This window comes from Nuphar pumila, chromosome 14 (genome assembly GCF_984573655.1).
Source record: "Nuphar pumila chromosome 14, dmNupPumi1.hap1.1, whole genome shotgun sequence".
Taxonomy (NCBI): domain Eukaryota; kingdom Viridiplantae; phylum Streptophyta; class Magnoliopsida; order Nymphaeales; family Nymphaeaceae; genus Nuphar; species Nuphar pumila.
In genome coordinates, this window is record NC_143262.1 from 31113704 (window position 1) to 31126599 (window position 12896).

At 43.4% G+C, this 12896-nt stretch overlaps 1 protein-coding gene across 1 annotated transcript; it reads right to left on the reverse strand.

Moving 5' to 3' along the window:
• Positions 1-10571: 10571 nt before the first annotated feature.
• On the reverse strand, positions 10572-11087 carry LOC149816720 (uncharacterized). Its single transcript, XM_089986953.1, has one exon. It carries the CDS (start codon positions 11085-11087, stop codon positions 10572-10574), a length of 516 nt encoding a protein of 171 aa, XP_089843079.1.
• Positions 11088-12896: the final 1809 nt, after the last annotated feature.

Here is a 12896-nt window from a genome sequence, read left to right on the forward strand (position 1 = left end):
GAAACAAACGTAATGCCTTAAACCACATTTTCCTCAAATGCGATGTGTATGGTCCACGAGCCCCCCGACGAACAACAAGCAAATCGATTAGACCATATTTCAGTCGAAGAAAGTTTGCACATGCATCCTGTGAAGTATGAGCCAACCAACATTGCTTCACAGCCAATGCCACACTCCTTTTACGCAAAGCAAAAATTCCTAAGCCAGCCATAGTCTTTGGCATAACGATGGAGTCCCATCCCACCAAGTTTCTCTTATAAGGTCCATTTACACCACGCAATAAAACCCTTGACAGGACGCGCTTAAGTTGTTGCTCAACGTTGACTGGCATAACGCAAATCGACATGAAGAATTCTAGAATCGCTGACAAAACATGCCTGATCAAACTAATTTTGCCTGCAAGAGACAAATATCTGGCACGACAAGACTAGAGCTTAAGACACAACTTGTCAACAACCGGTGCCCATGATGTTTTAGAGGTTGACTTGACTTGTAGGGGGAGCATCAAGTACTTGATCGACAACGTCCCTAAAGCACAGTTAAAAAAATTTTCCGCCGCCTTTTGACTGGTCGGATCACCATTCAGAAGCGTGACCGAACACTTATTTTCATTGAGCCTCAACCCGGACAAAGCTGCAAAAAACATGAGAATAAGCCTTACGAGAAGCATCTGCTATAGTGAAGCCCTTCCAAAGACTAGCATATCGTCTGCATATTGTATAATATGCCTAGAAAAACCTTGGATATCCAACGACTATATGAAGCCCCTTGTCTGTGCGCGTCTAAGAACCACCGCAAGTTCTTCTGCCACTGTATTAAACAAAAGCGGAGATAACGGACATCCCTGTCGTAGGCCGTGCGGCAATGAAAACTGCTCACCCTTTACTCCGTTAATGGACACCATGGCTTGTGCATTGGTAAGGAGCTCTAACACCCATCTGAAAAAATGGTTGCTGAATCCCATGTGATTCACCACTTGCAAAAAAAAAGGCCAGTACATAGAATCATATGCTTTATTAAAATCAAGCTTCAACACGAAGTAAGGAGTATGACTCGCATGCATGAAATGAATGACCTCTGAAGCCGAGATATATGCTTGTTAAACTCTCCTATTAGGAATAAAAGCAAACTGAAAACCAGAAAATAGATTAGATGCCACCAATTTTAGTCTTGATGCTAAGACCTTTGCGACTATACGATACAAGGCTCTCATTATGGAAATAGGATGGAAGCGCATAATATCTGTGGCGACGCTTTCTTTTAGAATAAGGGAGATTAAACCGACATGACACTGCCTAGGCAGTCTAGAGTTACGATGAAACTCATCAAACACTATACACAAATTACTCTTCACTACTCTCCAAAAAACTTTAAAAAAATCTACAGGGAAACCATCTACTCCCGGTGCCTTCCAACCCGACAAATCTTTAATTGCGCTCATGATTTCTGCTTCTGAAAACCTACGTTGCAAGGTTAAGACCTGATCCGGTTGAAGAGAAGGAAATAACTCATACCCAATATTACTCTCCGTATTTGGTGGAATAGAATGAAGCTTCTCGAAATAGTTAGAGATCACCGACACAAGATTTTGCCCTTCCCACAACACCCCATCAATTGTGATCGATTGAAGGATACTTCGTCTAAACAGATCGAAAGCAAATGAATGAAAAAAATGAGTATTTTCATCCCCTGCCGCCAACCATTTCACCCGAACACGCTGCATCCATTTCAACTCCTCTTTTATCCTCCAACGTTTCAATAATGTCATCCGATCAACAAGTCTACTTTGCAACCCCTTCAACTGCGCGTCCGACAATCCTTCGGTGGAAGATAATAGGGTGAACAATGATGAGATATATGCCTCTCATTCAGCCATCTCATGAAACTTACTCACAGACCGCCTTTGCAACCAAAGTTTAATATCCTTAGCTAGGCGCAAAAGCTTCTTTTAATATCGGATAGCAGCCCTATCTTCATGAACCCTCGAACTCCATGACCCCTCAACCACTGAATGAAACTCTGGTTCAGTTAACCACCACTGCTCAAAAGAAAAACGATGAACTGATCTAAAGCCTCCTCCCCATTGCACGATCACCTGACCATGGTCGGACACGGTTGAGGGAAGAATCCACCCCTTTATATCTGGGATGATTTCGAGGAATCCAGTTGAAATTAAAACTCTATCTAGCACCCTACAACATGGTCGTGCCCGTCGGGTAGACCAAGTAAACCTTTTTTCAGACAATGACATGGAGTATAATTGATTAGCGGCAACGAAATCTTGGAATCCTTTGATCGGCGGATTAGGCATCACTAAATTGTTCGAATCTTGAATAAACAATAAATAGTTAAAATCTCTCAATAAAATATGGCAATCACCAGCCAGAGTGAGCACTCGATTTAGATCCTCCCATAACAATAATCTCCTAGAAGCGCAATTTGAGCCATACACCAAAGTAAGCATGACCATACGGTTTAGAGCTTGTACAAAAAAAATGATGGAAATTGAAAACTGACCCAGATCCACCTGAGCCGCCCCCAATGAAGACTTCCACAAAATTAAAATACTCCGAGCATGATTAACAACAGCTTTAAAACAGAAACTCGCACCCCTCCACAGCTCTGAAATCGAAGCAATAGAAACCTCTTGCAGCTTTGTTTCACAAATAGCATAAACTAAAATGTCTAGCACGGAGGCAAATCTGATGGGGACGAAGCACAACATAAGCACATTTTCAGTTAATCCAACTTCGGTAGAGAAATGCAGCACAAAAATTGCATTAGAGAAGGGTAAAAATGTCTTTTTATAAAGGCTAACCAAAGTCTTACCATAAGTAAACATTCAAGGTTAGACCAGGTGGTTGTTTGAGAGTTATTTACTTAATTCACGACCTATTCGTAAATTTTCAAAACTCAGGTAGGTCTTTGTAATTACTTAAAAAAAGTGTTCATGAAGCGGCGCTGCATGCCCTGACAGCCACCCATCTTTGGCATCTCTCGAGAATGGTGTGTCTGGGTGTCTGTTAGCGGCGTCATGTATCACCGGTGCCGCTGCATAAAAAATGCGGTTACCTCCAGTTTCGGGTTTGGGTCCGATTGTGAGACCCAATTCAAATTCGGGTCTGATAGTTTCCCAATGAAGCGGACCCCAATTATACCCCTACTTTGCATTGCTGATTGGACATCGACTGTGTTTTCATACTCACCGCCCTAATGTCTGACTCTCGTGAGATGTCGTCCCAGTGGGGCCCACATACTCACTACCATCAATGGTTCAGATTCAAATATCACCAAACTATGGTGACGTTTCATATGACCAGATCTTTCCTGGAAGGCAAGACTAACCAACCAGCACCCGCTGCGTTCCTTTTCATGGGACAAGGCAAATTGCGAGAAGCTGCGTTTCTCCGAGCCATATGAGAAGATGGGACTCTCAGCAATCGTTTTCGATTGCATTCACGGCCCAACTGGCCTTCCAGGCTCTCAAGAAGAGGCCTCCATCATTCTCTTCCTCACCACCATGCCTCGGTCCTCCTCCTTCCCCTTCCCAAATCAATCGCCTCCTTCAGAGTTGTTGCAACTCAAAAGCATTAAACCAAGGAAAGCAAGTCCACCAACAGTTCATCGTGAATGGTTTTCACAGAAACTCACATTTAAGTATTGGTAGAGTTTTATGCGGGTTGCGACGATTTCGGGGCCGCACGCCAACTGTTCGACGAAATGCCTCATAGAAACGTCCTTGCTTGGACTGCCATCTATTTGAGGAATGCTATGTATGAAGATGTTATTGAGATGTACTGGAGAATGAGATCCATGGGTGTTTACGCAGATGATTACTTGTTCCCGAAGGTCCCCAAGGCTTAAGCCCAGTTGTTGGATTTAGAAGAGGGAGTTCGAATTCACCATGATATGATACAGCTGGGTCTGAGTGTAACGACCCGATCCGGGGCCTCTCGAGCCCGGGTTCGTGGACGTTAGTTCCCAGAGGGAAATTTCTCCATAATCTCAAAAATAGCTCAAAATCGTGCCAGATATTTTTTTTTTCTTTTATTCAATACTTGAAGGTCCATACATCCATTTACAATAGCATAACCATCCAAAGACAAAAGCAGAATAAAAAGTAAAGGAAAACTATACTTCTGATGTGGCTGATGTGGCAGAATCGTACTAAGTCCTGAGAGTGGTGGCAGCAGTCCCTGAACCTACAGTTGCAACCAAAAGAAAGGGGGTGAGTCTACAACCCAGTAAGATTCCATTTACAAATAGACACGACCGTTGCAACTGTAGTGAGCTCTAAGCTCCTAGTCTTAGTTTAGTTTGCTACTTATGCACACATGTTAGTTATGAGTTTTACCCCCTTTACCGCATCGCTATTATCATTTTCAGACAACTCTTCTACTCTAATCGGCTATTCCGGACATAGCCTCCTCGGGCGTAGCAACCCATGTAGACAACTCAGAGTCTACAATGTTGGCCAGACTTATGAACCACTCACAAACAACGTAGTCCAAACCGGCCCAGACTACGGACACAGGTGCTGCAGCAGCTCACCGGTTGCAAGCCGGGAGCGAAGGGACTCAAACGGTAGCTACCCGAAGAGCCAAGGTGGCTATACCTGCCCCCAAGGTGTCTCAAGGAGCTATACCTGCCCCCAAGGTTTTGTGGTCCATGCTACGTCCTACATGTGTCTAGTGGGCAATGTTTTAACCCCTAAGGGTCACCTAGAAACGTCTGAGATATTCCCAGGTTGCTTAAGAGGTACACACCTCAACATTGCCCCAGACCATGCCTCCTAGTAGAGTTCCCATCATACATTTGGTGGTCATCCAATAGACAACTTTTACTCGACATTCACACCTTGAATTTTGTGTGTTATACAATCCTCAATGTATATCCACTAATTACTTTTTAACCCATGTTTACATGTCTGAACTGTTAAAGATGGTAACCCACCATAGATTAATTCACGGCCCTTACAATGCCCCTTCCAAGGCATAAGCGTGACATATCCCCAAGGTAATAACTACCTTGAGACTTCGGAACTCTACCCTCAATTTTCACTTAATACATCAATCTCATGCATGCAATCATGTCATGCCACATTTATTTCATCACTCAGAAAATATGCATGATCAGGTTTAAGCATCACACTTGAACTTTATAGATTCCTAAGCATGCAAAACAGTGTCTATCCTCAATAACAGAACTAGCATACTTGAAGCATTGGAATCACATTAAAGAATGCCTAAACTAGCTAGCATGTGTTTTAATTAACTAAGGAAGAATTTGCAAATGTTCACTTACCTGGAACGCTTAAATTCCAATCGCAACCCTTGATCTGAAAACAACGAATAACTCATATAATCAAAATTACCAAAACACCCTTAAACTTAATTGTCGACTCTGACTCTATTCTTTCAGAGTTTGTTCACACATCCCCTACTAATAGACTCTACCCAAGCAGTAGAATCCATGGATTCAAGAATCACATAGATCTGACTTCGGGCACTTAGCTATGGCTTGTATATTTTGTGTAGACGTATCAAGGGCAAAATGGTCTTTTTGCTCTTTCAATAACTCCTATGTCTTCTTTACATCATGTTATATTAAGATCCACATCCATAATAGAATTTGACCACTTAGGTCATCAACTCAACTATGATTTGGATCATGGATTCGGTATTCTTGATCCAAACCTGCTTGAAAAGGGTTTGTATGGATCTAAACCAGGTCGTCTAATTGAATCCAATCTGAGTTTTGGGTACAACTGAGATCCAAACCCAAATCCAATTTGTAATGGAAAAATCGAGTCTTCGCTACTTTGATTTTTCCACCGCACTCGATAAACCAATCGCACACGCATCCGATTTGTCTCGGTCTAGACTTAGTCGGTCTGACCCATATTGGGTCTACCTTTGGTTTGGACTGAATCTTTCCCCCATCACAAACCCGATTCCATCTGCTTACTAGTCAGGACCCGACTTGATCCGAATAGACTGAAACAGTCTGTCACGGTATATAGACCCGACTTGGTTCGTTAAGACCGAGTCAGTCTATCAGAGTACTCAGACCCTAGCTCAGTTTGCGTCGATCTGGCTCGATCCGGTCATGCTCAAATCGGGCAAAATGGCTGACTTAGTCTGCAGAAAATGCATACCGATTCTGCCTTGCATAAATTCTGCAAAAGTACTGGCAACACCATTGTTGCCGAACTGTTGCATCTTCTGTAAATGGTCGGTGCACGTGGTGATGAGGGCGGCGATCGGACATACTGCCTCCATGCGACAGCCGATCCTCTCCTCCCCATTTCTGTCACCAACGAGAGGCAACGATAGAGGGGAAATCCCTTTGTCGTTCTCCTTCTTCTATTGCAAGGCTGGGACAGGGTTCTCCCTGTCCCTGTTTTTTGTTTTCTTCAACTCACCGACAACAGAGAGGTTGCCGGTGACCCCTCCCCCTGCATTCGGACAAAGCACGAGAAAGGGAGACTCACCTGACGGCGATCAGCGATGTCTGCTCCTGTTTCTCCTACGCGCTTCCTCTCTGCTCCTCTAGTGATCGAATGGGGAGATGAGAGGAGGCCCCCCATGGCTTTTATAGCCATGGGGATTGCTCGGTTACCCCGTCCCACCTTCAGAATTAAATGGGGGCAGCCCGCTTCCTCTCCCACGATCTGATTCATGGGAGAGGAAGGGGCGTCATCCCCCTCTCCTTCCGTAACCCCCCCACGATGGGGGGAGCGTTACAATTCCACCCTTTTTACAAAAAAATTCGTCCGGAATCTTTCTCGAAAATAATTGGGGAAATTGTGCGTGCATATCTGCCTCATTCTCCCATGTAGCTTCATCTTTACAATGATGCCTCCATCTCACTAGGACCATTGGGACAACCTTGTTTCTTAGCTTATGCTTCTTAAATTCAATTACTTCAATTGGTTCTTCCCGAATACTTAAATCTTCTTGGATGTCTAACACCGACTCCACTGTATCCAGTATATGCGAAGGATCTGGCACGTACTTTCTTAACATGGATACATGAAATACATTATGTATTCTAGAAAGCGATGGGGGTAATGCCAACTGATAGGCTGTAGAACCTATTCTTTTCAAAATCTCAAATGGTATGATATATCTTGGACTTAGTTTGCCCTTCTTTCCAAACCTCATTGCCCCTTTAAACGGTGATATCCTTAAGAAGACGTGATCACCTAACTCAAACTCCAACTCACGTCGCCTCTTATCTGCATAACTTTTCTGACGACTTTGGGCTGCTTGGAGTCTTTCACGAATGAATCTGATTTGCTCCTCCATTTGCTGAACCAATTCCGGTCCTAAGGTTTTTCTTTCACCAACTTGGTCCCAGCATAGCGGCGTCCTACAACGTCTCCCATATAAGGCTTCATATGGAGCCATCCCAATACTAGCTTGGAAGCTGTTATTATAGGCAAATTCAATTAGCGGCAGAATATCGTGCCATGAGTTGCGATACTCTAGTGTACATGCTCTCAACATATCCTCCAGCGTTTGGATGGTTCTTTCTGACTGCCCATCCGTCGGCGGGTGGAAAGCTGTGCTCATTTTCAACTGAGTTCCCAATGCTTCTTGAAAGCTTTGCCAAAACTTGGAGGTAAATTTCGAATCTCTATCAGAAACAATGGAGTCTGGCACTCCGTGCAATCTCACTATCTCTTTTATGAAAAGACGAGCTAATTGTTCAAAGGAACACGTTGTCTTGCATGCGAGAAAATGTGCAGACTTGGTCAGTCTATCAACAATTACCCAAATCGCATTCATTCCCTCTTTGGTCTTAGGAAATCCTATAACAAAATCCATCCTTATATCTGCCCACTTCCATACAGGAATAGGTAGTGGTTGCAATAGGCCACCCGGCCTCTGATGTTCAATCTTTACTTGCTGACATATTAGACACTTACTAACATACTCAGCAATATCTCTCTTCATTCCATTCCACCAGAAATTATTCTTCAAATCCCTATACATCTTTGTACTTCCAGGGTGAATGGAATACTTTGAATGATGTGCCTCTGCAAGCAATTGTTTCCTAAGTTCCTCATCCTTAGGAATACATATCCGATCCCGAAATCTCAGCATACCTTGGTCGTCTACTTTGAAATTTTGATCTTCACCATCGTTTATTGTTGACCTGATTCTTTCTAACTCTTGATCTAAGAGTTGCTTTTCTTTGATTTTGTCCCAAATTTCTGACCCTAAGGTTGTTTGGACAAACATCAGTCGACCCGGAAGGCATTGTACTTCTGCTTTTTGATCTACAATGCTCACCAGCAGACTTGATATGGATAGTCTTGTGACTGATTCTGCTTTTCGACTGAGTGCATCGGCTACTACATTAGCTTTCCCCGGGTGATACTTCAGCTCAAAATCATAATCTTTTAATAATTCTAGCCATCGACGTTGCCTCATATTCAGTTCCTTTTGGGAGAACAAATATTTTAAACTTTGATGATCAGTGAATACCTCAAATTGTTCTCCATATAAGTAATGTCGCCATATTTTGAGTGCAAATACTACTGCAGCCAATTCTAGGTCATGAGTTGGATAATTTATCTCATGCACCTTTAGTTGTCTTGAAGCATATGCGATAACCCTGCCATGTTGCATCAGAACGCAACCCAATCCTTTATGTGATGCATCGCTATAAACGGTAAAACCTCCAGTGCCAGAAGGCAAAACTAACACTGGTGCCGTGGTCAATCGCTTCTTGATTTCTTGAAAGCTTTTCTCGCACTTTTTATTCCACTCGAACTTCATTTCTTTCTTTGTGAGCTTAGTCATGGGAGCTGCCAATATAGAAAATTCTTCTACAAAGCGTCTGTAGTAACCAGCTAACCCAAGAAAACTTCGAATTTCTGTGGCATTCTTGGGTGTAGGCCAGTTGGTTACCACTTCAACTTTTGTTGGGTCTACCATCACTCCCTCTTTACTGATAATATGTCCCAAAAATGACACTTGATCAAGCCAGAATACACATTTAGAGAATTTAGCATATAGCTTCTGATCTCTAAGTATTTGCAAAACGATTCTCAAATGTTCTGCGTGTTGTTCCTTACTGGCCGAATATATGAGGATGTCATCCACGAACACCACCACGAACTTATCCAAGAATGGTTTGAATACTCGGTTCATTAAATCCATGAATGCAGCTGGTGCATTCGTCAGCCCAAAAGGCATGATTAGAAATTCATAATGACCATATCTTGAACGAAACGTTGTCTTGGCAACATCTTCTTCCCGAATCTTTAGCTGATGATATCCAGAACGTAGATCCAACTTAGAAAAACAGGCTGCACCTTGCAGTTGATCAAATAGATCATCTATCCTTGGCAGAGGATACTTGTTCTTTATTGTCACCGCATTTAATTTCCTGTAGTCGATACACATACGCAATGACCCATCTTTCTTTTTCACGAACAAGATCGGTGCGCCCCAAGGTGATACTGATGGTCGGATAAATCCGATATCCAACAATTCCTGTAGTTGATCCTTGAGTTCTTTGAGTTCAGCAGGTCCTATCCTATATGGAGGAATAGAAATGGGCGTTGTACCTGGAGCTAGATCTATCTGGAATTCGACTTCCCTATCCGGTGGAAGTCCTGGAAGTTCTTCCGGAAAAACATCCACGAATTCCCGTACAATCTCTACTTCTGTGACTGAAAGTTTATCATCATCCTCAGTTTTCATATAAGCCAAGTATCCAATCCAGCCCTTCTGTAGATACCGGTTGGCTTGAAGACATGATATGATTGTCGGTTTTGCAAGTTTTCTAACGCCTTGAAAAGTGATAGTTGAAGTTCCAGGGTGTTGAAAACTGACACTTTTTCCTTGACAATTAATCGTTGCATGATGGTTAGATAACCAATCCATGCCTAAGATAACGTCCACTCCCTTAAAGTCCAGTATTAGAAGGTCTACCGACAGTAGACGTCCTTCGACTTGTACCATGCATCCTTGGATGACTTCATCTATATACGCCGACTTTCCTACTGGTGTCTCTACTTGATATTTTATTTTTAGAGGTACCAGTGAAACAGGTAATAGTGCAGCAAAAATAGGGGTGACAAAACCATGTGTAGCACCTGAATCAATTAGAACATGTGCACTAACACCAGAAATTTGGAGTGTACCTTCCACCACGTCAGGGCTAGTCAAAGCTTCTTGCAGAGTTGCTGCATAAACTCGTCCTGGAGCAACTGGTTTCTCCCTGGGTTTTGTTCCTTCTCCCTGTACGGGCTGGGGACATTTCCTTGCAATGTGTCCCATTTGACCGCAATTGTAGCATTTAATATTCTTATCATCACAACGACCTTCATGTTTGAAGCCGCAAGTCCTACAGTTGTTGCCCTTGGAAGGCGCTCCTCGGTATCGAGGTTTCTTTGCTTCAGGTTGTTCAGGCTTCTTCCCCTGCTGCTTATTGTTGTTTTCTGCACTACTTCTCTCATGTGGCTTCGAAGATCTGTCGTTGCCTTGCCTCTTCTTGAAAAACCTTCGGGACGACGAACTAGTTTGTCCTTGTTGTACTTGCTTTGGTTTCTCTTATATCTCTGATTTTGTTGTTCGAGCATCCCAAAACTCGTACCGAGATGCCATCTCCACCAACCTGTCGAACCTCCGAATTTGCAGAGGTCCCACCATCCTCAGAACTTCAGGTTTTAATCCGCGCTCATATAGCTTGCATTTTTGCTTCTCAGAAGATACTAAAGCCTTCGCAAATCTGGATAATGAATTGAACTTTGCGGTGTAGGCTGCTACACTCATACTTCCCTGTTTGAGCTTTCTAAATTCTTCTTCTTTTTCCATCCTCTCGATCTTGGAAAAGAATTGTCTGTAGAACTTTTTCCTAAAGGTAATCCATGAAACAAACTCTCCACTTCCCAGGACATCTCTGATGGATCGCCACCAGTACTCAGCGTCCCTAATTAAGTTTGATGTCGCGACCCATGCTTTCTGGTCCTTTGGGCACTGTATCGCATCCAGTGCTTTCTCCGCTTGCATCATCCATTTCTCTGCTGCTACTCCTCCAGAAGTTCCGTCGAATGTGGGCACTCTCATATTCTTGAACTTCTCAGCCCAAGAATTGCTTCCTGATGCTACTTGGTTTTGACTTTAATGTAATGAATTTTGTAATAGCTCATACAAAATTCTTTCTGTGGTATAACCGGGAGGCACACCACTACCAACTGTAGCACGTTCGTGTCGAGGTGAAACTGGTGAGGCACCTCCACCTTTTGCTCCCATGCTTCTTGGAGGTAGACTATCTGATGCTTGTGGAGACACAGGGCCAATGGGGCTTGCCACACTTCTCCTTGCAAAGCCCTCACTCACATGCCTTGCTTGAGAAGGGCCTGCCTGTCTCTTGCTTACTTGAGAACCTCTTGACTGGTACGATGTTCCCTGACGAGTCCTCATACTGCAATATGAATAAAGTGATTACTAAAATTCATGCTTGCTCCCACACAGGTTTGCACATTTGACGTAAGAACTTACTATTTATTAATAATAACAACGTTTTTACAACTTTTCACGGGTTCTTCCGTAATATAACCCGTTACTTACTACTATCACTAGGCAACCATAGGCCTTTATTACACGATTTAAACAAAACAAACACTAAGGTGTCGGGGTACGAGGGGTGTAAGTAGGTTCTTCTTCTTCCTCAGAGTCTGATGGAACCCTAACTGGTGCTGGCACTGCCATGTTGCTAAGAGCACGTAAGTATGTGTGCCTATTCATATGTCCCCTGCCTCTCCTCAGTAAGGCCATTCCTCGAAGAGGTTGCACTGATTCTCTTATTTGTTCATTCTCCATGACATTAGTGCCTCTACCTTGTTGCGCCATCGACTCTTGTACACCCTCATGACCGGATGCACCGGGTTGCTCCTGACTTCTCCCGCTACTGATAGTATTGCTCGGTCCTGCCCTATATTGGCCGAAACAAGACCTGTCACAGCCCGAGCAACATGCTGCATCTCTCCTACCACCTCGATTTGCCAGTGAACCTCTTCGGACGTGCCTATATGGAGGACGTCCTCGTGACCCTGGCGATTCTCCAACGGATGGTTGGGGTGGTGCTACCTCTTCCTCTCGATCATTGTACCCCCAGTTGTTGATTATGACTGAAACTGGGGCTGGAGAAAGAACGGGAGGTGTCATACTCCCCATTGCCCTGGTGACGTCCATCATGGCTATCACGAAGAGCGAAAGAACGGCAACCATCTGATCCGTTTGGATCACATCAGGATGCCTCTGCCTCCCAGAGTTCCTACCGCCTCTACGGTCGCTCTCGTTGCCACTATCGTTGTTAATATTCATTCCTGCTAACAAGAGACACTCATAAGTTCAGGACCTTCCTATGACTCTTTTGCCACATATTCCTTTGGATGGTTGTAATTATCGTTCTTTTAGGACCTTCAACTTAATTCAAATTCTAACTAAATCTTCCTCTACAATTCAATTTTTCTCATTGAAACCTGTCTCTGATACCACTTGTAACGACCCGATCCGGGGCCTCTCGAGCCCGGGTTCGTGGATGTTAGTTCCCAGAGGGAAATTTCTCCATAATCTCAAAAACAACTCAAAATTGTGCTAGATTTTTTTTTCTTTTATTCAATACTTGAAGGTCCATACATCCATTTACAATAGCATAACCATCCAAAGACAAAAGCAGAATAAAAAGTAAAGGAAAACCATACTTCTGATGTGGCTGATGTGGCAGAATCGTACTAAGTCCTGAGAGTGGTGGCAGCAGTCCCTGAACCTACAGTTGCAACCAAAAGAAGGGGGGTGAGTCTACAACCCAGTAAGATTCCATTTACAAATAGACAACTTTTACTCGACATTCACACCTTGAATTTTGTGTGT